Source organism: Juglans microcarpa x Juglans regia, chromosome 2S (assembly GCF_004785595.1).
Source record: "Juglans microcarpa x Juglans regia isolate MS1-56 chromosome 2S, Jm3101_v1.0, whole genome shotgun sequence".
NCBI lineage: Eukaryota > Viridiplantae > Streptophyta > Magnoliopsida > Fagales > Juglandaceae > Juglans > Juglans microcarpa x Juglans regia.
The window spans coordinates 33,496,120-33,521,855 of record NC_054597.1 but is presented as its reverse complement, the minus strand read 5'-3'; the positions used below and the strand labels follow the sequence as shown (position 1 = coordinate 33,521,855).

The 25,736-nt window shown below is 36.8% G+C and overlaps 3 protein-coding genes across 9 annotated transcripts; 1 reads left to right on the top strand and 2 right to left on the bottom strand.

The window, feature by feature from the left end:
• The first annotated feature begins 765 nt into the window (after positions 1-765).
• LOC121252768 (probable inactive histone-lysine N-methyltransferase SUVR2) lies at positions 766-9,154 on the top strand. 6 transcript variants are annotated; one of them, XM_041152567.1, is made up of 11 exons: positions 766-998; positions 3,227-3,452; positions 3,713-3,748; positions 3,843-4,341; positions 4,603-4,811; positions 5,013-5,849; positions 6,030-6,292; positions 7,014-7,080; positions 7,189-7,239; positions 7,785-7,881; positions 8,624-9,154. In XM_041152567.1, the coding sequence occupies exons 2-11, from the start codon at positions 3,270-3,272 to the stop codon at positions 8,647-8,649; spliced, it is 2,268 nt and encodes a 755-aa protein (XP_041008501.1). In that variant the 5' UTR covers positions 766-998; positions 3,227-3,269; the 3' UTR covers positions 8,650-9,154. The 6 variants fall into 6 exon arrangements, with proteins under 6 accessions (XP_041008501.1, XP_041008497.1, XP_041008502.1 ...); XM_041152563.1 differs by having other exon boundaries at positions 3,217-3,452; XM_041152568.1 differs by lacking the exon at positions 766-998 and adding an exon at positions 1,021-1,039 and having other exon boundaries at positions 3,217-3,452.
• A 491-nt stretch (positions 9,155-9,645) lies between these two features.
• On the bottom strand, positions 9,646-14,935 carry LOC121252767 (cellulose synthase A catalytic subunit 4 [UDP-forming]-like). 2 transcript variants are annotated; one of them, XM_041152561.1, is made up of 12 exons: positions 14,871-14,935; positions 14,489-14,693; positions 14,253-14,371; positions 13,615-13,675; positions 13,342-13,492; positions 12,499-13,111; positions 12,241-12,378; positions 11,928-12,053; positions 11,607-11,819; positions 10,997-11,512; positions 10,478-10,828; positions 9,646-10,380 (listed from the first exon to the last, which is right to left on the bottom strand). In XM_041152561.1, the coding sequence occupies exons 1-12, from the start codon at positions 14,889-14,891 to the stop codon at positions 9,799-9,801; spliced, it is 3,096 nt and encodes a 1,031-aa protein (XP_041008495.1). In that variant the 5' UTR covers positions 14,892-14,935; the 3' UTR covers positions 9,646-9,798. The 2 variants fall into 2 exon arrangements, with proteins under 2 accessions (XP_041008495.1, XP_041008496.1); XM_041152562.1 differs by having other exon boundaries at positions 14,489-14,690.
• Positions 14,936-18,972: 4,037 nt separating this feature from the next.
• LOC121253278 (cellulose synthase A catalytic subunit 4 [UDP-forming]-like) lies at positions 18,973-24,938 on the bottom strand. Its single transcript, XM_041153280.1, has 12 exons — positions 24,597-24,938; positions 24,280-24,487; positions 23,978-24,096; positions 23,488-23,545; positions 23,218-23,371; positions 22,481-23,093; positions 22,238-22,375; positions 21,462-21,587; positions 21,153-21,365; positions 20,517-21,029; positions 19,937-20,287; positions 18,973-19,782 (listed from the first exon to the last, which is right to left on the bottom strand). Exons 1-12 carry the CDS (start codon positions 24,684-24,686, stop codon positions 19,201-19,203), a joined length of 3,165 nt encoding a protein of 1,054 aa, XP_041009214.1. The 5' UTR covers positions 24,687-24,938; the 3' UTR covers positions 18,973-19,200.
• Between the last annotated feature and the right edge of the window lie 798 nt (positions 24,939-25,736).

Below are 25,736 nucleotides of genomic sequence, written 5' to 3'. Positions count from 1 at the left end.
AAAAATATATTTATATAACTATTCAATTAAACTATTCCCATTAAAAATAAAATTTTAATACAAAACATATTATTTAAAAAAATAGAAAATCTAAACAAAGACTTTTTTTTTTTTTAAGAGAACTGATATTAGCAGTTAGAGTGTGCAGCATTGCATACTTCTTTTTTAAAAAGTGAATAAATATGCATGAATTATTACAAATATAAATTAAAAGAAATGATATTTATAGTGATAATGTGTGTAAGTCCTGTGTATTTCTTTTAAAAAAATTGAATAAAATTGAAACTCACAGGAAAAAATTATTTTTTTGAAACTACATTGGGTGACTAGGATTACTCATACATTCTAAAAGTGTATATAGGATTACTCGTAAACTAAATTGGGTGACTTATTTATAACATATAATAATTTTAGATACAGTTATGGTTGTTGTCTAAGTGCCATGCACTTCTCTTAAAAAAAAAAAATTAGAGTCCATTATTAAAAAATTAAGTTTTTCATATAAATTTTATATTTATTTATTTATTTTTAAAAGATTATACAACCGCTTGCGTATTATTGCAAATATCATTTTGACATAACTTCAAGGACAATGTTTGGCGTACACCCCAAATTTGCACCAGTGCAAATATATATATATATATATAATTTCTTTTAAGAAATTTTCAAACGTTTTTAAAAAATAAAAAATAAAAAATAAAAAAGAGAAAGAGAAAATGTGAGTGTCCCAAATGAAGTCATACAAGCATTTTCCTAACTTCAAACTTCTCGACAAATATTTTCAAAATTTCATCATTCGCGGTGCGTTGCAGAAGTCGCAACTCCAAGTCGCAGCTGCCCTCGACGACGCCATGTCCAGTCTCACATCCCAAAGAATTACGTGAGCCCAGTGTTCATGCCGCTGCACGACAATCCCTGTTCCTTACAACCTCGGCTGGTGTGGGGGTGTGGGTGCCAAGTGAACCCCACCCTGACACTTCAAATAGCTCCAAGAGTCGGTACCTATTCACTCTCTCTGTCTCTCTTCAATGAATTTGAAGTACGTCTGCGCTGTCCTATTTCCAGTTCACAAACTCCTTCCTGAAATTACTATATAATACTGTTTAATAATCTGTTTATTTTGGGAGCACAAAATGCGACTTTCGTTTCTTTCTTTCCCTACTCTTCCCCGAAGGGTATGCTTTTTTTTTTTCTTTTTTTTTTTGTTTCTCTCGTAAATGTTGTACTTGTTTTGAGAGAATCTCTTAAAATTAGTAAGTGTTGGTCCCTTCAGTTTCCTCTATTTTTCTTAAAAGTTCCAAACAAATGCTTTTCTACTTGTTTCTTAGTGAGTTGGGTTTCTTTTTTCTTTTTAGGGTATTTTTTTAGGTTCTCAGGGTTGGGATGAAACTTTGAGAATTTAGTTTGCTAGGATTATTGTTAATTGGTATCTCTTTGTGTATATAACATTTTGATTGTGAGTGTATGTGGGCTTGTTTGTTTAACTTAGTGTGTAATTGAAAGAGAATCCAAATCAGAGAGTTGTGTAGTCACTGGAAGGTACAAGGAAAGGAAGTATTACTTTTTGCGGCTTCTGTTGAAGTACTTGTTGTTAATTATAACTGTGAAATTAATATTCTATTTAATATGAAGGATTTCTAAGGAAGGTGCTTTTTGTTGTTTGTTGGTTTGATACGATTCATGTGAACCGTTTGTTTAGCCATATTCTAGATAGGAAAAGAAAAGTAAAATCAACAATTTGAAATCATGTTGTCTTTTTGGTTCTTTAAACTGTTGCATATTTGTTCTTTTAGAGTTTCACTAATGGATTCCAAATTTCCAATTTCGTATATTCTGGTCATTTGGTACCTAAGTGAAAAAGGTATGCAATGAGTGATAGGAATTTCATGGCAATGGTTAATAATGTTACTTTTAAGGGTAATAGGCCTAATGAAGCTTCCCACTGTCCTTTTGGGATGATTGGGATGAGTGTGAGGGGATCGAATCCCCTCACTAGTTGGGGCTGTGTATGCCCTTAAAGTTAAAAAAGTTGCCTAAAAAATTGTTAGTAAATGCTGAACACTGATCTCAATACTCTATAAATTATAATTTTTTTAAACTTAAATATATTTTTCCTGAGGCTTTTGGCATCTGGTGGTTGAATCCAGCTTTAAGAGTGTTATCTGCACTATAAACTGTGGGATACGATCTAGCAGCTGCTTACTGCATACTGAGATAAGATGGGGCCAACTTCTAATATGGTTATGTGGATTGCTTAGTTAGACTAATGATATAATAGAGTAGTTAATTTGGTTCTTTTATTAGGACGAATTTGTTACATGGAATATTACCTTTTAAAGGCATTTTTCTAACTGTTTTGGATTTATGTTGATGCGAGTAAACCAGGTAAAGAATTACCAAAAAAAAAAAAAAAAAAAAAAAAAAAAAAAAAAAAAAAAAGAGAAAAAAAAAGGAAAAAGAAAAGAATTGTGGGTATCACTCAACTGTAGTTTCTTTCTTGATGTGTTTTGTCCCCCGTTGCATGAAAATTTTCAATCTTTTTGATTTCAATATATCTTGCATGAATTCTTTTAATCTTTTTTTAAATATATCATTTACTATTATTGCATAATATTTTAAAATATGGGAAAAATTAAGGAATGCTAGGTTTTTGATGACATGGAATCTCCCCAAGGCAGGGTTCACCTACGTACCTACTTATGGACAGTAAATCCTGGATATGCTACCCAACATGCCAGACCCATGTATTGGGTAATCATAGGAATTCCTATTGTGGAGCTGAACTCATGATATCTGAGTTTACAGCTCATCTCAAGCCTGTTCTTTGACCACTAGGCTGCACCCTAACGAGTTCCTAGGTTTTCATAACTTAGATTATCATTTTGGTATTTACTGTTTGTTTTGTTAGTTTATTGTGAGAAACTGGTACAGAGATGATTTTGAAGAAGTAAAAACAATTATATGTGTTGACATAACCCAAGGGAATATTATTTTTGGTGTCAATATAAAATCTATAGAGGTAAAATACACTTGTCGAGTGTCCTGACTAGTGTTAGAACTGATGTTTCTATGTCAATATATATATATAATAGTATATATATAACTGGTGTTTCTATGTTCTCTGCTACAGCATTTAATTTACTTGAAATATTTGCTGGACTTGTGCATTTCCTTTCAGGCTCTTTTACCCCCACACTCATATATTCTAAAATGTAGGGGTATTCAGCCTTTGTGAGTCGCTAAAATAAATAGCTGCTGAGTGATTATCAATGGCGCCGAATCCTAGAGTTGCAGCAGCCTTCCGTGCAATGAAGGATATTGGAATTAAAGAAGATAAAGTGAAACCAGTGTTAATTAAACTTCTAAAATTATATGAAAAAAACTGGGAACTTATTGAAGAAGAGAATTACAGAGCTCTAGCAGATGCCATATTTGAGGAGGAGGATACTAAGGTACATGCACATGTATACTTCCAGTGTACCTGGGCTATGCCCATTTTTATATCAATATAATAACTTATTAAAAAAAAAGGTTCAATTTCAGTCTTTGTCACTTAGAATTTAGTTAGATCTGTTTTACCCTTCCCTTGTATTTTATCTGACACCAATGTTTATCTAATTTTTTTTTGATCGGTAAACAAATTTTTACCAATGTTTATCTAATATAAATTGTACTTATCTATTACTTATAAATACTGAATCCTATCTATCAGGTTGTGGAACAAAAGAAGAAATGCAACAATACTGATGTATGTTGGTCATTTCTCTTCCTGGCACTTGTGTTGGTTATATTTTTTGCTTCTTGTTTTTGTACCCATCTTGACTTGCCTTTCAAACTGGCAGGAGGAGGATTTGGAGGAAGAAGCTCAGACGCATGATGAGCCTGAACGCCCCCTAAAGAGGTTGCGCTTGAGAAGTCAAGGTGGCCAGGTTTCACCGTTGGTCAACTCCTGCAGCCACAATTTGGATGGAAGTTTGTCAGAAAGGCCTAAAATGGAGGAGGATGAACTACCCAAGTCTCATTTCCAACAGCGGCCTCAGGAAATAATGGAGACACCTCAGTCCATCCAGCAAACCATCTCACCTCAGCTTAGTATTGTTAACAAGGGCAAGAAACCTCTCTTACCTTGTATTGATTCCCTTGAGAAAAGATCCATGTCGGATAGAGAATCTCATGTTGTGCACATTAAAGAGCCAATGGTTGAGTCAGACATTGCTCTTTTGCCCAAGCAGAAGGTTCCTAATACTCGTGTTTTGATCAAGCCAAAGGATGAGCCATTTGATGATATGTTTAACAGTGATGTACCAGACTACGAGGTGCCTATTGCAGTGATCCATCCTGGTGCATTTCATCCCTTTGGAGTGATATCTCTGTATCAACATAGCTCATATATCTAGATACTTTTAGTGTTTATAATATTTTAAACTGGAATGTCTCCATTATCTACATTATGCTTTATTTAACTGTCTAACCTTAATTTCTGAGTGATAAATGTAAACGACTGTGAAGGATGGAAATAAAAGGCTTGGTGCTGTTCAATAAGCTTCATTTAATATAAAAACTGCAATTCATTCTCTTCTACAATCTTGGTTTTGCTTACAGATCCCTGTAAGGTAGATTCTTTAGTTGGGCATGGTTCAGGTGAAAAACAAGATGGTCCAGAAATTCCAGCTTCCCAATGTCTTGGTGAAGGAAATAGAGGTGATTGTGCTCTAGCTCCATCAAGTGAGAGGGAAACCAACTGTACACTTGCAACCATCCCAAAGGAACCTCCTCCCATTGTTGAGATTGCCTCCTTGCCCTTGGGAGAGGTAAAGATTTCTCTGAGTTACACTTCCACTCTCGCAAGACTAGATTCGATATGCCTAGTCGTGATGAGGTTATAAAACTGACAGGATAAATATTTGTGTGAATATAAAATTATTGACCCAAATTTATCTTTCTTGAAACTTCTGAAAGATATTTGTGAGGGCGTCTTGGAACTGGGAACTTATGCCTCTTATGAATCGCAGGAAGGATCAATAAAGAGAATTCCAACTCCTGATGTATTGGGGAGATCTTCCCCAAAGGATGCTTTGGATATGGAAGACAAAGAAAAAATTTTGAGCTTGTCACTCCATTCTTCTAATGGATCAGTCCATATTCAATGCTCTCCTGCAGTGGCTGAGCATCTTTCAAGACTTCCGCAGGCTTTGAATGGTCTTGATGGTCACATACATGCCAGTAAGAAAATCACTAAAAGTAGCTGTGTTGGAAGTGAGCCTGAAAAGGAACTGGAAGATCCTGAATCAAGGAATTCATGTAGTTTAGCGGTTGTCCCTCAATATCAGATAAGTCCTGGTGATTCAATGTCTATCCATGATGTTAACGATGTCTCAAAAGGAGAAGAAAATGTCAGAATTCCATGGGTCAATGAAATCAACAGTGAACTTTTACCACCCTTTAAGTACATACCTCAAAACCTTGTTTTCCAAAATGCTGCTGTTAAGTTGACCCTTTCTCGGATTGGAGATGAGGATTGCTGTTTGGCTTGTTTGGGTGATTGCCTATCCTTATCTACACCTTGTCCTTGTGCAAATGAAACTGGACGCCAGTTTGCATACACACAAGGAGGTCTTCTTAGGGAAAAGTTCTTGGAAGAGTGCATCTCTATGACTCATGACCCACAAAGACACCAGCACTTGTATTGTAGAGAATGTCCGCTTGAAAGATTGAGGAATGGGGACTGTTTAGAACCATGCAAAGGCCACTTAAGGAGGAAGTTTATCAAGGAATGCTGGAACAAGTGTGGCTGCAGTAAACAATGTGGCAATCGAGTGGTGCAGCGAGGCATAACTTGCAAGTTGCAGGTGGGGATTGTAACTTGGAAATTGGATTTATACAGTTGTTCTCCTATGCTTATATAACAGTTACTTATAGAATTTACTCATTGCAGATATTCATATCTCATGATGCTGAACTTTTTTTTACTCTTGTGATGCTGTGTAATTAGTTGAAATGCAGACTTCATGACTCACTCTAAATCTCAGGTGTTTTGCACTTCTGAAGGAAAAGGGTGGGGTCTCCGAACCCTAGAGGAATTGCCAAAAGGTGCATTTGTGTGTGAGTATGCTGGAGAAATTCTAACCAACACTGAGTTGTATGATAGGAACTTGGAAAAAAACAAAAGTGGCAAACCGGCATACTCAGTGCTACTGGATGCTGACTGGGGTTCGGGAGATCTAAATAATAAAGAAGCTCTCTGTTTGGATGCAACTTTTTTTGGCAATGTTGCTAGGTTTATTAACCATAGGTACTTGTTTTTACCTCAACTTTCTGTCTCTTTGTTGAATACTAAACTTTTGCATATTGTATTTTCTTAGTATAGTGGAGATGCTCCGAGTATCATACTCATAAATTTGGTTTTTAACTCATATGCTCATCCTTCTGAAATATTAAGAAAGTGACATCAATTTCTGAAATGCAAGGTATTTAATTATTTACAATCAGAAATGATATAGCAGAGAATTGGGTAAAACCCCCCTCTCCCCCTCCCAAAGAGCTTGAAGATGGGGGACTTTGTTCCTGGATGCCTGGTGCCAATAAAAAAAGATGGGGGGAGGACCGTTAATGTTGAGAGTTTTTTTTTTTCCTTTGAAATTTAATTTTATGAACATTCTGATTACCATGCGGAAATATATCATTAGAAACTTTTGTTGATAAGGTACAGCATATAAAGTGGTCAGCATATTTAACATATTATAGCAAGCCATTAGAAGTCTTGCATCAAAGCAGGCTGTGCTGATGCACTGGAAGGTCCGAGAAGATCAAGCTATCTCCTGGAAGATTTAGTGCGTCTTAAGAGATTCCGAGGATGTCATACCTGACTGTCTGGGATATGTTTGCTTATGTCATCAGGCTTGTGAGTTATCTCGGTAGAGATGGCTTGTGACTTATCTCGGTAGAGATGTGTTTACCAGGCGATAGAAATTCAATTTGCAAGTATGTGATTGTTTTGTTCCTTATTTCATCAGGTGTTTGGATGCAAACTTGGTTGAGATCCCTGTTAAAGTGGAGAGCCCTGATCATGCCTACTACCATGTATGGAGTCTTTGAAGCTTTTATTTGCATTTCCCCTGTGATGTCCTTGCATAGTGTTAGCAAACTGAGTTGAGTCATGCATACTCATTTTGTTATCTTCTTATGTAGCTTGGCTTCTTCACTACAAGGGTAGTAGCTGCCATGGAAGAGCTCACTTGGGTGAGTAGGTTTTTAGTTATTAGAGCGCAGTTGATTGTTGTTCGCATATAGCATGATTTGGTTTTGGGTTTTATACTGCCACCCTAATTTTTTTTTGTAAGTAAAAAGAAGTTCTATTAATACTCCCTCCCTATACTATTGCCACCAATGAAGAATATGGGTGGAATTGTTTCTCTGTTTTAAGAGCACTTCAATGAATCATGAATAAAACAAAATTCTGTTTCATGAATTAAACACATCAGTTTAAGGCTTTTATTTTTTCTTCTTCCTGCTGGGGTTAGGTTGGAAAGCAACTTAACAAGGTACTCAAGCTGTTGCCTATATATGTTTTTGGTATATGTGCTTGCATGCTTGCATTCGTACATTGAGTCAAATAACATGGTCCTATATTTCTCTTTGGATGTATAAATTCAGTTGTATCATGCTATCTTATCATTTATTACTCAAAGTTCATATTAATAGTGAATCAACTTTGAACTTAGTTTATGTATGCAATGAATCTTAATTTGCCCTTTGTTGAGCTACTTTACATGACATGTCTGCAGGATTATGGCATCGACTTTGAAGACCATGATCAGCCTGTGAGGACATTCTGGTGCCGATGTGGTAGCAAGTTCTGCAGGAACATGAAGCGTTCAAATAGTAAGAACATTTTCTGTGCGCATGGGAGTGTACGTGAGCATGGGCATGCATGCACGTGCTTGGGATACGCCTTTTATGTTTTTAATAAAATATTTCAGTTATAAAAAAATCTGTAATATTTCGTTTTATTAATCTAACTAAAGGGTTGATAGGACTATCAGTCAAGGCTTGGATGTTTAGCTTCAAAATTGAACAAGCCAAAACAAGATAAATAGATTTGGTGATTCAGCAAATAACATCTGAGTTGACCAGGATCTTGGTTGAGGGTGGGCACTTTTCAGCATATCTATGCCTCTACCTGGTATGAAATTATCATAGGAGTCGTCTTTCTTATAAGTAGGTTAAACATTTGGAAAATGGCTAGGTGATGTTTTTGGTTCAACGCTTTGGTATTGGTTTGTTCTTTTTCCCCTTTTGCTCTTAATACTCTGTAGATTCGTCATCCGCTTGCTTTGTCTGTTGGTGTTCATGCGGAAATGTAAATCTAAGGTTGCCTGGTTTGCAACAGGTTTTGTTTGGAGAATCGGTGTTTGGTGTCATGGCATCTACTGGTTAATTTAAGAGATGTAAATTTAGTTCTTACCGAAATTTCAAGCCAGGAATATCAGATAAAGTTAGGCTTAAATTCCAATAGCAAAGCTTGCAATATCAAACGTGGGCCAATATTAGATTCAATTCTTTGTAGTCCTCGTTACTGCCTGCTAGTGCTGCTAATGACGGTGGTTTTGTTTTCATGGCACAGGATTTAGATCTGCATCAATTGCATGATGAACAACAATGGGGATTGATTTACTGGCCTTCCCCACAACGAATAAATATGGATGAAGCAGATTGTACTGGACCAGAGTTGTTGCTCAAACTCTAATGCCTAGTGTAAAGTGGCGGATAGATTTTTCAGATGCTTTTGATTCTTTGAACAAGATGTTGGTAGATTGACCATAGGTGGTTCAAAGTCATCGGCCCTTTTGAAAAAGGATCTTGCCACTAACTGTGGGCTATCGGACAGCCGAGACAATAGGAATATAGTTCTGTTTAGCAGTTGCTTTAGAAAGGGTGCAACTGTTTGTTAAATTGGTTCCACGACCCATGGCATCATAATGCATGTAATGGGAAATTTGGATTGCTATGGGAAATTTGGATTGCTGGGAAAACTAGCAGGTTTAACAACCTTGCTATATGGTGACTGATCCAATTTTTTACAAGATTTACGGTTGCTTAAGGGCGCTTTATTTTCTGTCAAGCCTGAAAAGTTGCTTCAAACCTTTCTGCCTTCTCTCTGGATGTTCTTAAGATTCCTCCCTCTTTGGTTAGACTCAAAAGACCATTTCTTGCTAAGTGGATGTTACCTCCAGTTGGTAAACTCGAATTAAATGTTGATGGAACTTCCATGCTTAGTCCTTGAAATGCAGGATGTGGGGGAGTAATCCAAGCTTATGATGGCTGTTTCATTGCTGGTTTTTCACTCTTCTTTGGACATGGTGCTGATGTGTCTACCGAATTAGCAATTGCATATCTCGGATTTGGTAGTTGAAACTGATTCTTCTGATTCCCACAACCACAATTTAGACAACCCAAGTAATTCTGTATGCAGATTAGTCTTTTCTTTGATTGGTTGGTATGTACTTGAGTGGTTTACAATGTCCTGCTTTTGTTGATCTGTCTCAGATGATCTTTCTGAGATTTGTATTGTTTATTATTTCAAACTACTAATTAATATACTCTTGAGCATTTATTAAAAATAAAATAGTACATATTGGCAGGGTCTCTACCCTTTGGTATGTAAAAAGTCTCTTAAAATGCCTATACACAACAAATGAACTCACTCTCAATTGAAGACTGAAACAAGCAAAAAGTAGCACTACATACTGGAATCAACAAGAATGAGAATCGCTAGAAGGGAAAGGTAAACGAGCAAATCTAGCACTCCACCCCACAAGGTTTAAGAATTGGCCCAGTTTGCTTAGGCAAGAAAGGATCGATTCGAACCCAAAGCATTGACAAAATTGATGCAAGAAGTATGGACCAAAGGATTATAATGGTAGGAGTCCTGTTTTGCTTGCCCAATAAACCTTTGAGGAAAGGATAGAGATGAGCAATGACCCAGAAGGCGAAAAGTAGCTTCCCAAATAACAGACCCCATGAGCCAGAGCCGTTGTTAATAGAATCGGAAACCCCGGCCACAACTCCTACTATGTTCATGATTATGAGAGTGGTTGGAGGGATGAGAAGGTTGGTCCACTTGAAGAGGTAGAGCTCCCCTACCTCAGCATCATCACCTGATTTTGATGTCACTGTGAAGTTGGTGCTCACTCCAGTAATCACTTTGAGGAGGCCTTGAAAAACAGCAAAAAAATGTGCTGAAACGCCCCCAATCACCCAGAATTGCTCACTGCGCCACCAGTCCTCAATGCCAACACCACTCCATCTGATCTCAAGCACGCTTGTTACTATGATGGAGAGGAGAAGAGCCATGAACCATCCGCCAGGAATGTTTGTCAGCTGCAGAAAAGACAAAAATATTTGATTATAGCAATCAACTTTTTAGCTATTCTCATTATTAATATGTCATTGTTGAAAAAAATTTAGTGTAACTTACCGTGGGGATGATGAACTTTCCACTCAGAAGACAGATGGCAGGAACGGCGCAGTATGCAAGCAGAGGGATGGAAGTAAAAGGGTAAACAATGGCGTTAATGTAAGCCAGTCTTTCCAGCCATTTCAGTTTTCCTCCATAAGCATACCAAAGTGGGCAGTGGCGACTAAAGAAAATTTCAACAGAGCCAACAGCCCATGTCAGAACTTGGTGTAAACGATCTGATAGATTAATTGGAGCCGATCCCTTGAAAGCTGCTCGCTCTGGCATGCAGTACACTGACTTCCATCCTCTGCAGTGCATCTTGAGGCTTGTCAAGATATCATCTTTAGAGGAACCATATATCCACCCAATCTGCAATGGGAAGGAACTAGTCATTGTGCAATCAAATTAAATGGCGATACAACTCTTTTGTATGGTACCCAAAACCATATCAGAATCTGTTGAACTAAAGGCAAAATATAATCTTGAAACTCTATAAAAAATATTCCCAAAAGAGTGGAGCTAGGAGCTAATGATCACCTCTTTTCCCCATTCAGTTTTCTGGTCATAGCCGCAACTGATAACATGAATGGCCTCTTTGATAAGTAAAGTTTGATCAGTCCCTTCAGGAAGGCCACCATCTTCCATAAGAGTGGAAGCAATAAAAACTGGAGATTGTCCGAACCGTTTCTCGAAATTCTTCTGTGACATGAGTGATGATTTCTCAAACTCATCATAACCTTCGAGCCCTTCTTCTATATCTTCAAGATCAAACGTAGGTCCAGACCCTTTCTTCGAGCAACTCTTCCCCATCATTTTTTTCTTCTTGTTATAAAGTCCCCAAAGCAGGCTCTTTCCAGTACTTTTCTTCTTTGTATTTGACTTCCTCGAACTCCCACAACAGCAGCAGCACCATGAAGTCCAGCAATCACATGTCATCTTTGGCCGCTTCTCAGACGCCGGTGGATCATAGCCGTACAATGCCTGCCTGTTGAATACACATCCAGTGCCAACGTAAATCGGGCCTTGGATGCCATCCAAGCCTTTCATGCTGATCTGTAACAGAAAGAACATTTTTTTATGCTGAATAGTGATCGTCATCCGTTTGAGATGGCTGATTATTACATGATGATCAACTTGCATGACTTACATCGTAGAGCACAACGTTGCGATTGGCATATCTATCATGACTATCGATGCCATCGAATCTTTGAGGAAATTGGACAAAGCAGAGTTTCTTTCCCACCTGGGGGTCCCTCAGAAAGCACATGGCTTCCCGTACAGCCTTGCTATTGTTGATGTAGTGGTCACAATTCAGATTCAGCATGAAAGGTGCATTGCTAAGTACAGCAGAAACTCGTACCTATTGATCACATACACAATCCCAAGTTTTAAGATTTGCAGATATCGCAATTTGCAGTACTCGAGAGTTATATTGTTTGAATAACTAGCTAGCTAGCTAACAACCCACCAGGGCGTTCATGGCACCAGGTTTCTTGTGGTGTGGATATCCAGGTCGTTTCTCACGTGAAACATACACTAGCCGCGACAACTCCTTACCTTCTAGATCCAGTGCACCTTCACTCCCAAGATATACCTGCAATACATGTAGGGTTTCCCAAACAACAAATATGTGGTCCTCTTGAGATTTTAATTTAATATATGGCAGTAGATTATCTCTATTTAAGTAGCATAGATTTGGTTTGTTGTAAAGAAAAAGTGAAAATTGGTGGATTAAAAAACGAGTTGGAAAAGTTATTAGGGTAGGGATGATCTTGCTAAACCTGAATCATGCCTGGATGATCACCGGTGTCATTTCCAGGCCACGGGGCACCGTCTTGCATCACCCATCCTTCTTCTGGTTTCTTCTGAGACTTTGCCACCAATGCATTAATCCTTACTTTGAACTCTTCATACTCTCTCTGCAATACATGAATACAATACATGAGTCACTCAATTCAGCCCTTAGGTTGTTGGGGAAACACTGTTGCAATAATGCTAAACAAAGAAATTTTATTAATTTCATTGATCTGTTTGCTTACTTTCATGGACCTACGCTCCTTTACAAAGCTGGGCAACACCTTGTCTTTTAAGTAATCAATCTTCTCAGAGAAGTAGAACTCTGGTGCCCTTGGCTCAATGTTATATTTCTTGCAAAATGGCACCCATCTTCTTGCAAACTCGGCAGTTTCTGCGATCGTATCAAAACTGAGCATCGATGCACCCTCATCCGACACATAACAGCTCACCTTATCAACAGGGTAATCAACAGACAAGATCGAAAGAACAGTGTTCGCTGTTATGATTGGCGGTTCCTTGACAGAGTCAACAGTAGTCACAAAGACATCAACTGGGGCCAAACGGTTTGGTTCTCCCTCACGCTCAAACCTCAGGGACAAGCGGTCCAAGTAAGTTTCTCGGATGATGGGGCTCCATTTAGGGAACTGGTCAATTATCCAAGAGAGGGAAAACCATATCTCGCATATTACAGAGATAAGCCACAACGGATAAGCATCATGTGCTGGATTTGAAACTCGGAAGCGGAGGAAGAAAGCAAGAATGATGAGCCTGAGAACAATGACTGAGCGATATGGATTGATTTTGCTTGAGGAGATTGGTATTTTTCGCCACATTGGTTGCCTGGCTTCAGCCAAACTGCAAAAGGAAGGTGCATGTTGTTGTTGGTATATATATATAGACCGAGAAGTACTAAAATCTCAGTACTTTCATGGATCTATAAAATATTAAAATTGATATATATGCGTGGGTTTGTGGATTTGATCACAAATGGTAATTTTGTTCTTGATCTCAAGGATATGATCATATTGTAGCATTAAATAAGGCCAAGAAGGAATAATAAATTAAGGAACAGATAAAACACTTACAGGAATTCATCGTCATCTCCCCGATCTTTATTTCCATTATCTTTGCCAAGGAAACCTCTCTTTTCTTGCTTGACCTTCCATTTCTGTACTCTCTCTTTCCATTCTCCATTACTGTACACCTCTTTCTCTCCTTCAAATTCCTTACCAGCAACTGCATGTGCCCCATTCCACCACCATTCAGAAGTACATAGATCAATAAATAAAAGAAGAAACAACAAAACCCCTTGCGGAAAAAGGTGCACGTAAACATTTTAAAACAATATCTCAGCTTACCATTTCCTTCAACAGAACCATTATAAGGATGCTGTTGGTGGTAATTGTAGTCCCCATTTTCCTGCAAAACTCACCAATATCTCATGTCTGTTTGAATTCCATACAATTAATTCTAAATATATGGCCATATATATATATATATAATATCTTTTAAAAATTTTCCTCTCGAAAATGATCTACTTCAAGATAAGAAAAAGCCTCGGCGGTTAAATATTTACAAAAGCTTACCTAGCTAATTTATTAGCAAATATGAGTCTTTTTCTTTTGTTCGAAATATATACAGTCGTAGAGAATAGTAAAATATGTAAGTACCGTTCAATCGCTTTGAAAATAAATAAAATTTATTATTAAAAAAATAATTTTCTTTTCGAGTCTCATATTTATTTATCTTTTTCAAAATAATTACATAATAACTGTACACTCACAATTATAATTATCCTTTTTCTTTTTAAATAGTAGAAGGGAACAATAACGTTTGGCGCCCCAGTTTTCATTCTGCAGCATGACAAACAGCTAGAGAGATGATCATGCACGTACGTTGGCGTACGTAAGCTTTATTTGAAAGCGATGGCTATGGATCTGATTTATTACACCACATGAAGTACTTTATATCATAGTAACTTAATTAATGAAATTACCAAATGGTTAGTGACATGTTGCATATCGGAGTCATCATGATGACTATTCTTAATCTGAAGATCATCGTCAGAATCGTCCGCATCGCTGTTTTCCTCGTCTCCAGCAACCCTAGGACATCCTGGGAGAGACAAATGTCGGATCAATGGTATGGACTGAGTCCCATTTACATATAAAAACTTGATGTTATACAGCTCATGAATTAATGAGAGTGAAAGAGAGAACTTGATGATCTAACCCTTATGACGCTTATAGCGGGTGTTGCACTGAGGACAGCTCTGGTTCCCATCACTCCTTTCATAGTCATAGCAAGGCCGACAAACTGGGAACCCGCATTTATGACACGCCACAAACAAAGTACCATCTTCTTTGTATCCAATCTCATCGCTACAAACCCTACAAATTTTTGACACAGGTTGACGGCCGGTTGGAGACCGGTACTGCTGCTATGCATATATAACATATATATATAAATATATATTTGTGAGAAAACTGTAGGCATAAGTTATATATTCGTTGTTTCTAAACAGCTTAAAGTTTCAGAGCAATTAATGGTTTTTTGTTTTTGCAAAAAAACAGCCTAAGAAATCATATGGAAAGAGGAAATTAACTATCTATACCTCGTCATCAGCCATCGCCATGGCAAGCCAAAAAAGAAAAATATGAGAGAAAAATATGTTCAAGGATTGAGAGCTGGTGAGATTAGATAAGGGATCAAGGGAGATATATATAGGGCAGAGGTGGGGGGAGAGTAAAATATGAGGTGCATGCATGCAACTATGCAAGTGTGAGTTCAAGCGTCTATACCATGAACTGTGAGTTGGGAAGTCATATGTTTGAGTATAGGAGACGATGGGGGAAAGCTGTATCTCCATAGCAGAGATTATAGCCATTTTAGATGGGCTGTAACTTTGTAGGAAGCTACACTGATGGAGGTGGATCGAGCTTGAATCATCAGATTCTCCAAGTTGTGATATAACTTGGCTGCTGCTCATGCATATTTGCCCTGGACTGTGAAGGAAGTGTGGTTGGTGCAGTGTCAGGCTATCATGGTACTAATATTATTGCTCAGATTCGGAAAAGTTAGCAAATCATGAGGGAGGGTTGCAGATTTATTGGGCAAATCAGGTGAAAATAATGGCTTCACTCGGGGAATATTTTGGTTGGCTTGATGTTCTGAGAGAGGTGAGAGGTTTTTGGGTGGTTGATCGATGATGGAATGGGTTTATCCTAATTAAATAGTATATGATTTTTGCATCAATATTGTACGATGTGGAGAGGCTGTTCATTTATCTTTTTATGTACCGATCATGATCAGTTTATTTATTTTTTAAATGTGAGGGCGGGTGTTCATCTATCGGTATCCATATCATGGACGTTTAACTTCATTAGCTAGTAGTACTGCTGCTTGTAAAAACCAACACTAATTCATGCAAGTACCATGTAATTAATATTAGCTGCATGCATGGTAAAAAGAAAAGGCAAGTATTAAACTTAATACAAATTTTATTATAAACATCTTCTAAATTTAATATAAGTGGTGTCACGTTAATTACCATATTGATTTGACTAATTTTTATTTTTATTTTTAATTTATGACATAATTTATATTGTATGCAAAGACTTAATTTCCAATAAAACTTACATATATAATAATGACAGATCTAATCTTAGAGTGTAAAAGTTTTGTGCACTTATTTAAAAAAAAAAAGTAGAATCTAATAAAAAAGAGTTGTTTTTTTCATATGAATTTTAAAATTTTCTTACTTTTTTCAAATAAAGTGTCCAAACCATACGTAATCCAAAGCTATATAAATAGTTTCCAAACTTGTTTATCTATCTCAACTTCCTAATTCTGTAGTAGTCTGATCTTTTATTATACTTTCGAGTAATCTTGTAAATAAATCTTCGATCTCTCCGATGTCATAAAAAAAAAAAAAAAAAAAGGGTAAGTCTTTGGTCTCTATGTCATGTCAATTATAACTCTTAAAGCTTGAAATTTTTTGGTTTTCTGCAAATGTCCCGTTAGTAACTTAAATTGAATTGAGATTACTAAACTCATCTCAATTTAAAATCTTTTTACACATAAGATATATAATATTTTTCAACTTAACACCTCTATATATACGAGACTTACAATTTTTTTCAACTTCTAATAAATATATCTAAACTCATGATCTTAACATTAAAATATATCTAAACTCATCTTAGGTGATTCCACAAAACTCATTACCATCTCAACCCATTACTATTCATAAAGAACTTAATTCATCTCAATTTAGATCAAGCTTCAAACATGACTTTATTCTCTCTCATACATCCCAACAATAATTCTCTCAAATTTATTTGAAATTCATAATATCTATTTAATTTAAAAGAAAATAAGATATTAGAATCATTCACCTTTTAGCAATATAAATCACTTTTTAATTAATAACAATCGAATTATTTAACACTCACGTACGTACGAGATTTCGAGACACTCTTCTATGTCGCTCTTTCTTCCTCTCCTCAAGTCCTTCTCTCCGCCAGCTACCGCTCCAGGCATCTCCTCTCTCGATTTCTACTTCCATATCACTCTCTTTCGCTTCCTCTCAACTTAGTTCGCCCATCGCTGTCGCCCCTGTTTCTCTCGCGCCCAAGCAAAGCTGACTTCAGCGCGCCGTTGATGCCTACATCGGTAAGCCTTTCTTCCTCTTTCTCTTCTCTCTCCCACTCTCCAGAATTCGATCAACTTCTCTCATCCGATCGCTCACTTGCTCCCTTTATCTGTCTAGCCGTTCCTTTTTCCTAGGAGTTTCTGGCTTATGAGTTCTGTGGTGGCTCTGTTTTGTATTAATTTCGGAATTTCGGATGAATGTTGCTTGAACTTGTTGAGTTGTGATGTGGCCTGGTAGTGTAATCGAGCGTTGGTTCTGATGAAGATTATTTGTTAGGTTATTGTATTTTTTCAGAATGAGTTTTGAGTGTTTTGAAGATTATTATTGAATCGCAAGTTGATTTTCTTTGCATGAATTTGGTTGGAGTTCTCAATAGGATCTTGTTTGTTTGGATTTTGCTCGTAGATTTTGAAATCTTTTCGATTTTCATGTCTACTCAATAATTTTTTTTTAAAAATTAATAAAAAAAAAGAGAGAAATGTTTTAGCTGCTAAAAAAAATTACAAAAATAAACTTCTCAAATCATATGATGACTTAATGTGATATTTAAATTGTAAAAATATTTTTATTACAAAACAAATTTAACGTATAACATGAAATGACGTAAATTTATAAAAAAAATTTTATGGTTATGGTACTTCTCATGCATGACTGAAAATTGGATGGTTTGGGATATACACGGCCATAAATAAAGGTTTTTTTTTTTTTTTTTTTGTTATTTTCCAAAATATTTTCTTGAACGAATTATTCATGTAGTACGATTTTCCTTGTGTGAATACGCTTATATTTACTTTTTGTGATGAAAATTAATATATATTATATGTATATATCTATGCTCACACGTATAACATATAATATGTATAATAACTTTAATTGGATATTCATGTTGTTAGATATTCCTCTAAGTGCGAATCTATATATATATATATATGTGTGTGTGTGTATATATATATATATATATATATATATATATATATATATATTTCCCATAGGTGCATAAATATAGTTGAATTGTTAGATAAAAGTTTTCTAAAAATCATGGGTTGAATATAAAACAAGTATTTGGTTTTTATGTTTTTATAAATCAGGACCAAAGTTGAAAATTTCACTCCATTGATATATGAGAATAAAAGAACTCAAATTAATTACTTTTGTAAATCTTAATTGGTATGCCACACGACAATTTTCAATTGGCTAACATGTGACATTAATTCAGTTTTTTAATTAAATTGTTGATATGACATGTTGATGTCACGTGTCAGTCAATTAAAAATTAATACGTAATAAATATTTTAATCGAGATTAATGAAGGTACGTAATTTTGATTGTATTAGTTGAGTTATCACTGTTATAGAAATTGAAAAATGTGGCTTCAATTTATAAAGGAAAACTCTAAAGCAAACTCAAGTATAAAACTTGAAAACTAGAAGAATTGATTTATAAAACTTGAAAACTCAAGTATTCAACCCAATAATTAATATTGGGCTTCGAAGTGAAGTAAGTTTTAGAGAAGGGTAGTGCTAGTGTGTCGCCCAACTTTGAGCTTTGATCACTGAGTGTGCTCATTAGTACAAATTTTACATTTCATTTTTATTTTTATTATTTTTATGTTTTTTAACATATTTAAATATTTAAAAAAAATAAAAAATATACCAATATACAAAGTAACTTCCTTAATTAGTAAGTAATATTTTTTTTAAATTAAATGCATGAACAATCAAAACGAAGGAATAAAATGAGGCAGCATAATAACATTATTCTTTAGAGAATTGAACCATACAAGAAACGGTATGTATGATGGACTAAATCCATATAGCTAAAACGCCCAATAACAAAAATTTCTTTTAGAGAAATTATTCATTTTGCTTCTCCTTATTTATTTATTTTTTATGAATTAACTTGGTGAGTTTCCTTTCATTTTCATAATATTTTTACTGAAATTTCAAAACCAAACCTATATTTGCTTAAAATGTTGCATTAGAATAGGACTCTCTCCTAATGACTTATTTTAAGAATAATTGTAAGGGGATCAACAACTGCACAAAGACAATATATTAGAAAGGGAGTATATAATCTTAATGTTTCTTATTATTTTTGAGTGTACATGATGGCAGGGGCCCTCCCTATGATTGTTACATTTCTTGCAAAAACTCTCTTGGTGACTATCTATGCACAACAAAAAGTCTCTTAATTTGGAAACCTAGAAATAATTGAAGATTGAGACAAGTAATAAGTGGCATCAAAACTATAAGAGAAATCACTGCTAGGGAAAGGTAAAACAAGAGCTTGTCTAGCAGTCCACTCCACATTGTTTGAGGATTGGTCCAGTTTGCTTAGGCAAGAAAGGATCAATTCTAACCCAAATCAGTGAGAAAATTGAAGCAAGAAGTATGGACCAAAGGACTACAATGGTGGGAGTCTTGTTTTGCCTTCCCATTAAACCTTTGAGGAAAGGATAGAGATGAACAATGACCCAGAAGGCAAAAAACAGCTTCCCAAATAATGGACCCCATGAGCCATAGCCATTGTTAATAGCATCGGAAAATCCAGCCACAACTCCCACCATGTTCAAGATTATAAGAGTGGTTGGTGGGATGAGAAGAGTGGTCCACTTAAAGAGGTAGAGCTCCCCAAACTCAGCATCATCGGCGGCCTTTGATGTCACCGTGAAGTTGGTGTCCACTCCAGCAAGCACCTTGAGGAGGCCTTGAAAGACGGCAAAAAGGTGTGCTGATACACCACCGATCACCCAGAATTGCTCATTGCGCCACCAGTCCTCGATGCTAACACCACTCCATCTGAGTTCAAGCACTCCGGTTACTATGATTGAGAGGAAGAGAGCCATGAACCATACGCTAGCAAGGTTTGTCAGCTGCAAAACAAATACAATCTCTCTTAGAGCTTGTGTGGCTAAATGGGGGGAGAAAAACAGACAAAGACGGTTTCAAAATATTTAGGTGTTAGCATGCAACTTTTTAGACTTGACAAATATGCCATTGCTAAAATAAATTTCTAGTATAACTTACAGTGGGTATGATGAATTTTCCGGTTAGAAGACAGACGGCTGGAATGGTGCAATATGCAAGCAGAGGGATAGAAGTGAAAGGGTAAACAATGGTGTTAATATAAGCCAGTCTCTCCAGCCATTTCAACTTTCCTCCATAAGCATACCATAGTGGGCAGTGGCGACTAAGGAAAATTTCAACCGAGCCGAGAGCCCACCTCAGAACTTGGTGTAAACGATTTGATAGATTAATTGGAGCCGATCCCTTGAAAGCTGCTCTCTTTGGCATGCAGTACACAGACTTCCATCCTTTGCAGTGCATCTTGAAGCCTGTCAAGATATCTTCTGTAACCGAACCATATATCCACCCAATCTGCACTTGGAAGGAACTAGTCATTGTGTCATCAAATGAGTGATAGAACTCTATTAAATCATGTAATGAGTTTCAAAATCCTGATTTTACTTTTAATCTTTCTTTTTATGGGACCAAATAGCATTTCAAAATATACTGAGGTTCTTAAACTAGTTCACTTTCAATGTTACCCTCCTATTTCAAGATACATTAATCACTCTTTTAGTGATAGGAGTTAGAAGCTAATCACCTCTTTTCCCCATTCAGTTTTCTCATCATAGCCGCAACTAATAACATGAATGGCCTCCTTAATAAGCACAGTTTGATTAGTTCCTTTAGGAAGACCACCATCTTCCATAAGAGTGGAAGCAATAAAAACCGGAGATTGTCCAAACCGTTTCTCAAAATTCTTTTGTGACATGAGTGATGATTTCTCCAACTCATCATATCCTTCAAGCCCTTCTTCAATATCTTCAAGATCAAACATAGGTTCAGACCCTTTCTTCATGTAGCTCTTCCCCATAATTTTTTTCTTCTTGCTGTAGAGTCCCCAAAGCAGGCTTCTTTCACCTTTATTCTTGGACTTTGACTTCCTGGAACCACCACAACAATAGCAGCACCATGAAGGCCAGCAGTCACATGTCATCTTTGGCCGCTTCTCAGACACCGGTGGATCATAGCCGTACAATGCCTGCCTGTTGAATACACATCCAGTGCCAACATAAACAGGGCCTTGGATGCCATCTAAGCCTTTCATGTTGATCTGTAACCAAAGAAGATTCAAATCATTATTCAGGCAATTGTGGTTTTTTACCCTTTCTTTTTCACATTAGTAATCATAATCAGTTTGCAATGACTGATTATTTGAAGAATTTGGATGGCTTACATCAAAGAACACAATGTTTCGATTAGCATATCTATCGTGACGATCAATGCCATCAAATCTTTGAGGAAATTGGACATAGCAGAGTTTCTTCCCGAGCTGGGGGTCCATCAAAAAACACATGGCTTCCCTTACAGCCTTGCTATTGTTGATGTAGTGGTCACAATCCAGGTTCAACATGAAAGGTGCATTGGTAAGTACAGCAGAAACTCGAACCTATATGATCACATGCACAATACAAGTAATAAGAATGGGAAGAAGTTGAATTTGCGCAGAGACACAAAATACGACTTGAATAACAGAGCTACCCACCAGGGCATTCATGGCACCAGCTTTCTTGTGGTGTGGATATCCGGGCCGTTTCTCACGTGAAACATACACTAGCCGTGGCAATTCCTTACCTTCCACATCTAGTGCACCCTCACTTCCAAGATATACCTGCAAAGTAAGTATGATTCCAACAAGCAGTTTTAACAGTGACTCAACCCAAACAACCTTGAGAATTTTTTTTGGGGCAACAGATATATTCTCTCTAGTTAACTAGCATAATGTTTGACTGTTGAAAATGATGAGGAATTGGTGGTTAAAAAAAAAAACAAGTCAGCAAAGTCACCAGAAACCAAAGCTCATTCATTTTATTTTACCAGTGAAAAATTTATGAGTCTAATTCATTTCATAAAACTGGTTCTATAAGAGAGAATTACTCATTCCTTATAAATATGTTCAAGACCTTATCCATAGATAATGTGAGATTATTCTTCAATACCCTCCTTCACGTGCATATCATTATTTTTTTGTGGTTCTTGTCACGAGATAAGTTGTGTGGACCTCCATTCGTCCTGTGGCAGACTCTGATACTATGAAAAAATTCATGGGCATAACTATCTCATAAACCAGTTCTATAAGAGATGATTGTTCATTCCTTGTAAACATATCCAAAACCTTGTCCAGAGGCAATGTGAGATCATTTTTCAACACATTGTCTTTCCGAGAACCAAGCAGAAGCTAAATGCCAATTTGGAGTCACATTTTGATGACATATGTATAGGTTATCTGAGGAAAACAAAGTAGGGATGATCTTGCCAAACCTGAATCATGCCAGGATGATCACGGGTGTTGTTTCCTGGCCAAGGGGTACCGTCTTGCATCACCCATCCTTCTTCTGGTTTTTTCTGAGCCTTTGCCACCAACGCATTAATCCTTACTTTGAATTCTTCATACTCTCTCTGCAATACAACACAGTCATTCACTTAAACCTCCTTTTATTGCTGGGGATTTGTTGCAGGAAAGCTAAACAAAGAAGGTTTTTTCCCTTAAATCTGTTTGCTTACTTTCATGGCTCTGCGCTTCTTTACAAAGCTGGGCAGCACCTTGTCTTTCAAGTAGTCAATCTTCTCAGAGAAGTAGAACTCTGGGGCCCTTGGCTCAATACGAAATTTCTTGCAAAATGGCACCCATCTTCTCGCAAACTCGGCAGTTTCTGAAAGTGCATCGAAAAGCAGCATCGATGCACCATCGTCCGATACATAACAGCTCACCTTATCAACAGGGTAATCAACAGACAGGATGGAAAGAACAGTGTTCGCAGTTATGATTGGTGGTTCCTTCAGAGGGTCAACAGTACTGACAAAGACATCAACTGGGGCTAAACGGTTTGGTTCTCCCTCACGCTCAAACCTCATGGACAATCGGTCCAAGTAAGTTTCTCTGGTGATGGGATACCATTTCGGGAATTGATCAAGTATCCAAGAGAATGCAAACCATATCTCGCAAATTACAGAGATGAGCCACAAGGGATAAGCATCATATGCTGGAGTTAAGATTCGGAAGCGGAGGAAGAAAGCAAGAATGATGAGCCGGAGAACAATGACTATGCGATATGGACTGATCTTGCTGGAGGGGATTGGTATTTTTCTCCACAATGGTTGCCTGGCTTCAGCCAAACTGCAAAAAAAGGAAGATGGGGTTGTTTGTACATTGTCCCGAGAAGTAAAAGCATGGCTTTGTGTATTTGATCACAAATGGTTTTGTTCTTGAAGGGAGTGGATCGAAAAGAATAAAGACTTACAGGTAGTCATCTTGATCATCTCCTTGATCATTATTTCCGTCATCTTTGCTTACTAAACCTCTCTTTTCTTGCCTGACTTTCCACTTCTCTACTCTTTCTTTCCATCCTGCATTACTGTACACCTCTTTCTCTCCTTCAAAATCCTTACCAGCAACTATACAATGCCCCATCCGCCACCAATATTCAAAAAATATATAGATCAATAAATGAAAGAAAGGAACAACTAAGCCGCCCCTCCCGAAGAAAACTAGTTTAAAGATCTGATCTTACCACTTCCTGCAATAGAACCATTAGAATGCCGCTGCTGGTGATTGTTATTGCCATTTTCCTGCAAATGTGACGACCTTAAGTCCTTTCCTACTGTCAGAATTCCATAGAATTTCCACCATATAGTACTGATCATGATCAGTCATAGCTTTTAAAAACATTTTCTTCTCGAAAATCTACTTGATCAAGAGAAAAAGCTTCTTTCAGCCCTTTTTCTTTTAAATTACAAAAGCTTACATAGTTTATTTAGGAAATATGCGTTTTCATCTTGCCATTTGATGTATACATGATGAAATTAAAATTAAAATATCGAGGAAAGTTTTAAAAAGTAGAAGTTTTGGCCCAGTTTTCTTCTGCAGCATGACAAATTGCTAGAGATGATCATGCAAGTACGTTGGCGGAAGTTTTATTGTCTCCATGCATTTAAGGATGGCTTTGAATCTGATTTACACTAACATATGAAGTTGATATATTAATATTTTTCTAGAATTACCGAATGGTTGATAACATGTTGCCTATCGGAGTCATCATGGCCATTGATAATCTGAAACTCATCCTCAAAATCGTCTGCATCATTATAGTTTTCCTCGTCTCCAGCAACTCTAGGACATCCTGGAGAGAGAAATATCAGAAAACGTTATGTGTTGAGTGACACATTTTCATAAAAATCCTGATGTGTATATGTGTATAAATATATAATATATATATATATATATATATATATATATATATATATATATATATATATATATAGAGTAAAAAATGAGAGTGAAAGAGAGAACTCAATTAACTAACCCTTATGACGCTTATAGCGGGTGCTGCACTGAGGACAGCTCCGGTTCCCATTACTCCTCTCGTAGACATAACAAGGCCGACAAACTGGGAACCCGCATTCATGACACGCTACAAACAACTCACCATTTTCCTTGTATCCAATCTCATCGCCACAAACCCGACAAATTTTCAAGACAGAGTCCTGACGAGTTGGAGGCCGGCGGTCGTGCTGCTATGAATATAGTACGTACATTTGTGAGAAAAAAAAGCTTTCAGAGCAATTGATATGTTTTTTTGGAAAAACAGGTTAAGAGATGAGGAGGAAAGAAACTACGTACCTCGTCCCCACCATTCAAAACATGATGGCCGAGTTCATTTCGGGTACTGTGAGAACCAGCAACTTGGCCAGCCATGGTGTTGGCGGCCATGGCAATTAGCTAGCAAACAAGTGATGAGAGAATTAGAATAAGGCCGTGGAGGATTGAAAGGTGGCGAGAGGAGAAAAATGAAAGGTCATGTACTTATAGTAGGGGATAAATGTGCCGGGGAGAGCAAAATAATATGAGCTGGAGTACTGTGAGTTGAAGAGTCTCTACCAACTGGGAGTTGGGAAGTCTGTGTGTTTGAGTCTAAGATCAGACGTTACCGACCGATTGGTGGGAGGGATGGGCTTCGTTTTTGCTTGCTTGCTTGCCTGCTGACTCTCGCAACGGTGCATATATAGCTTAGCTTGGTCTCAAAGGGAGTTTAAGGCTGGCGCTTCTCTTGCGGCCTGCACAAACCAACAACCATATAATAATCATATTTTCTCAGCTGAGAAAATAAAAACATAAAAGAAAACCCTTAAAATGACAAAAAAAAAAAAAAAAAAACTACATAACTTAAATGGTATAACCTTAACATAATTAATAAATTACGTATTTATATGAATTTATGAAAATATATAAGATGTCGTTAGTAACTTCAATTTTATTGAAAAAAGAAATCATAAATTAATCAAATTTATTTATAAACGAACGAATTAATCGAAAAAAAAAAAAAAGTGTAGGCTGATGATAAACTCATGCAAAGTTCGTGGTCAAATAAAAATTGAACAAACTAAGCTTGAACATTCAATACTCAATTCGATTAGGTAAGTTTCGATGGATTTCAACATTTGCCAACATACTACCATCTTCTTTAATAACCCAAATTTCATTACGATTCTATGAAATGCAGAGGACATTCTTGACAGCTACGTGTAACAGCCTGCCACTCCAATAACCCAAATTTCTCTTGAAAGAACTGTCTGATAAATGAAGCTTTCAATTGACTCCAAATATGCAAAGATTTAATTGTATCGAGCCGCAACAAATACATTCTTAAAGTGGGTGGGTTGATAGGATTCAACTTACAAAAAGCTGGCGTTTTTGCTAATTCACTCAAATCTGTCAAACTTAGTTGCACAAATCCACCTGTTTATTGCTTGGATGGGAAGC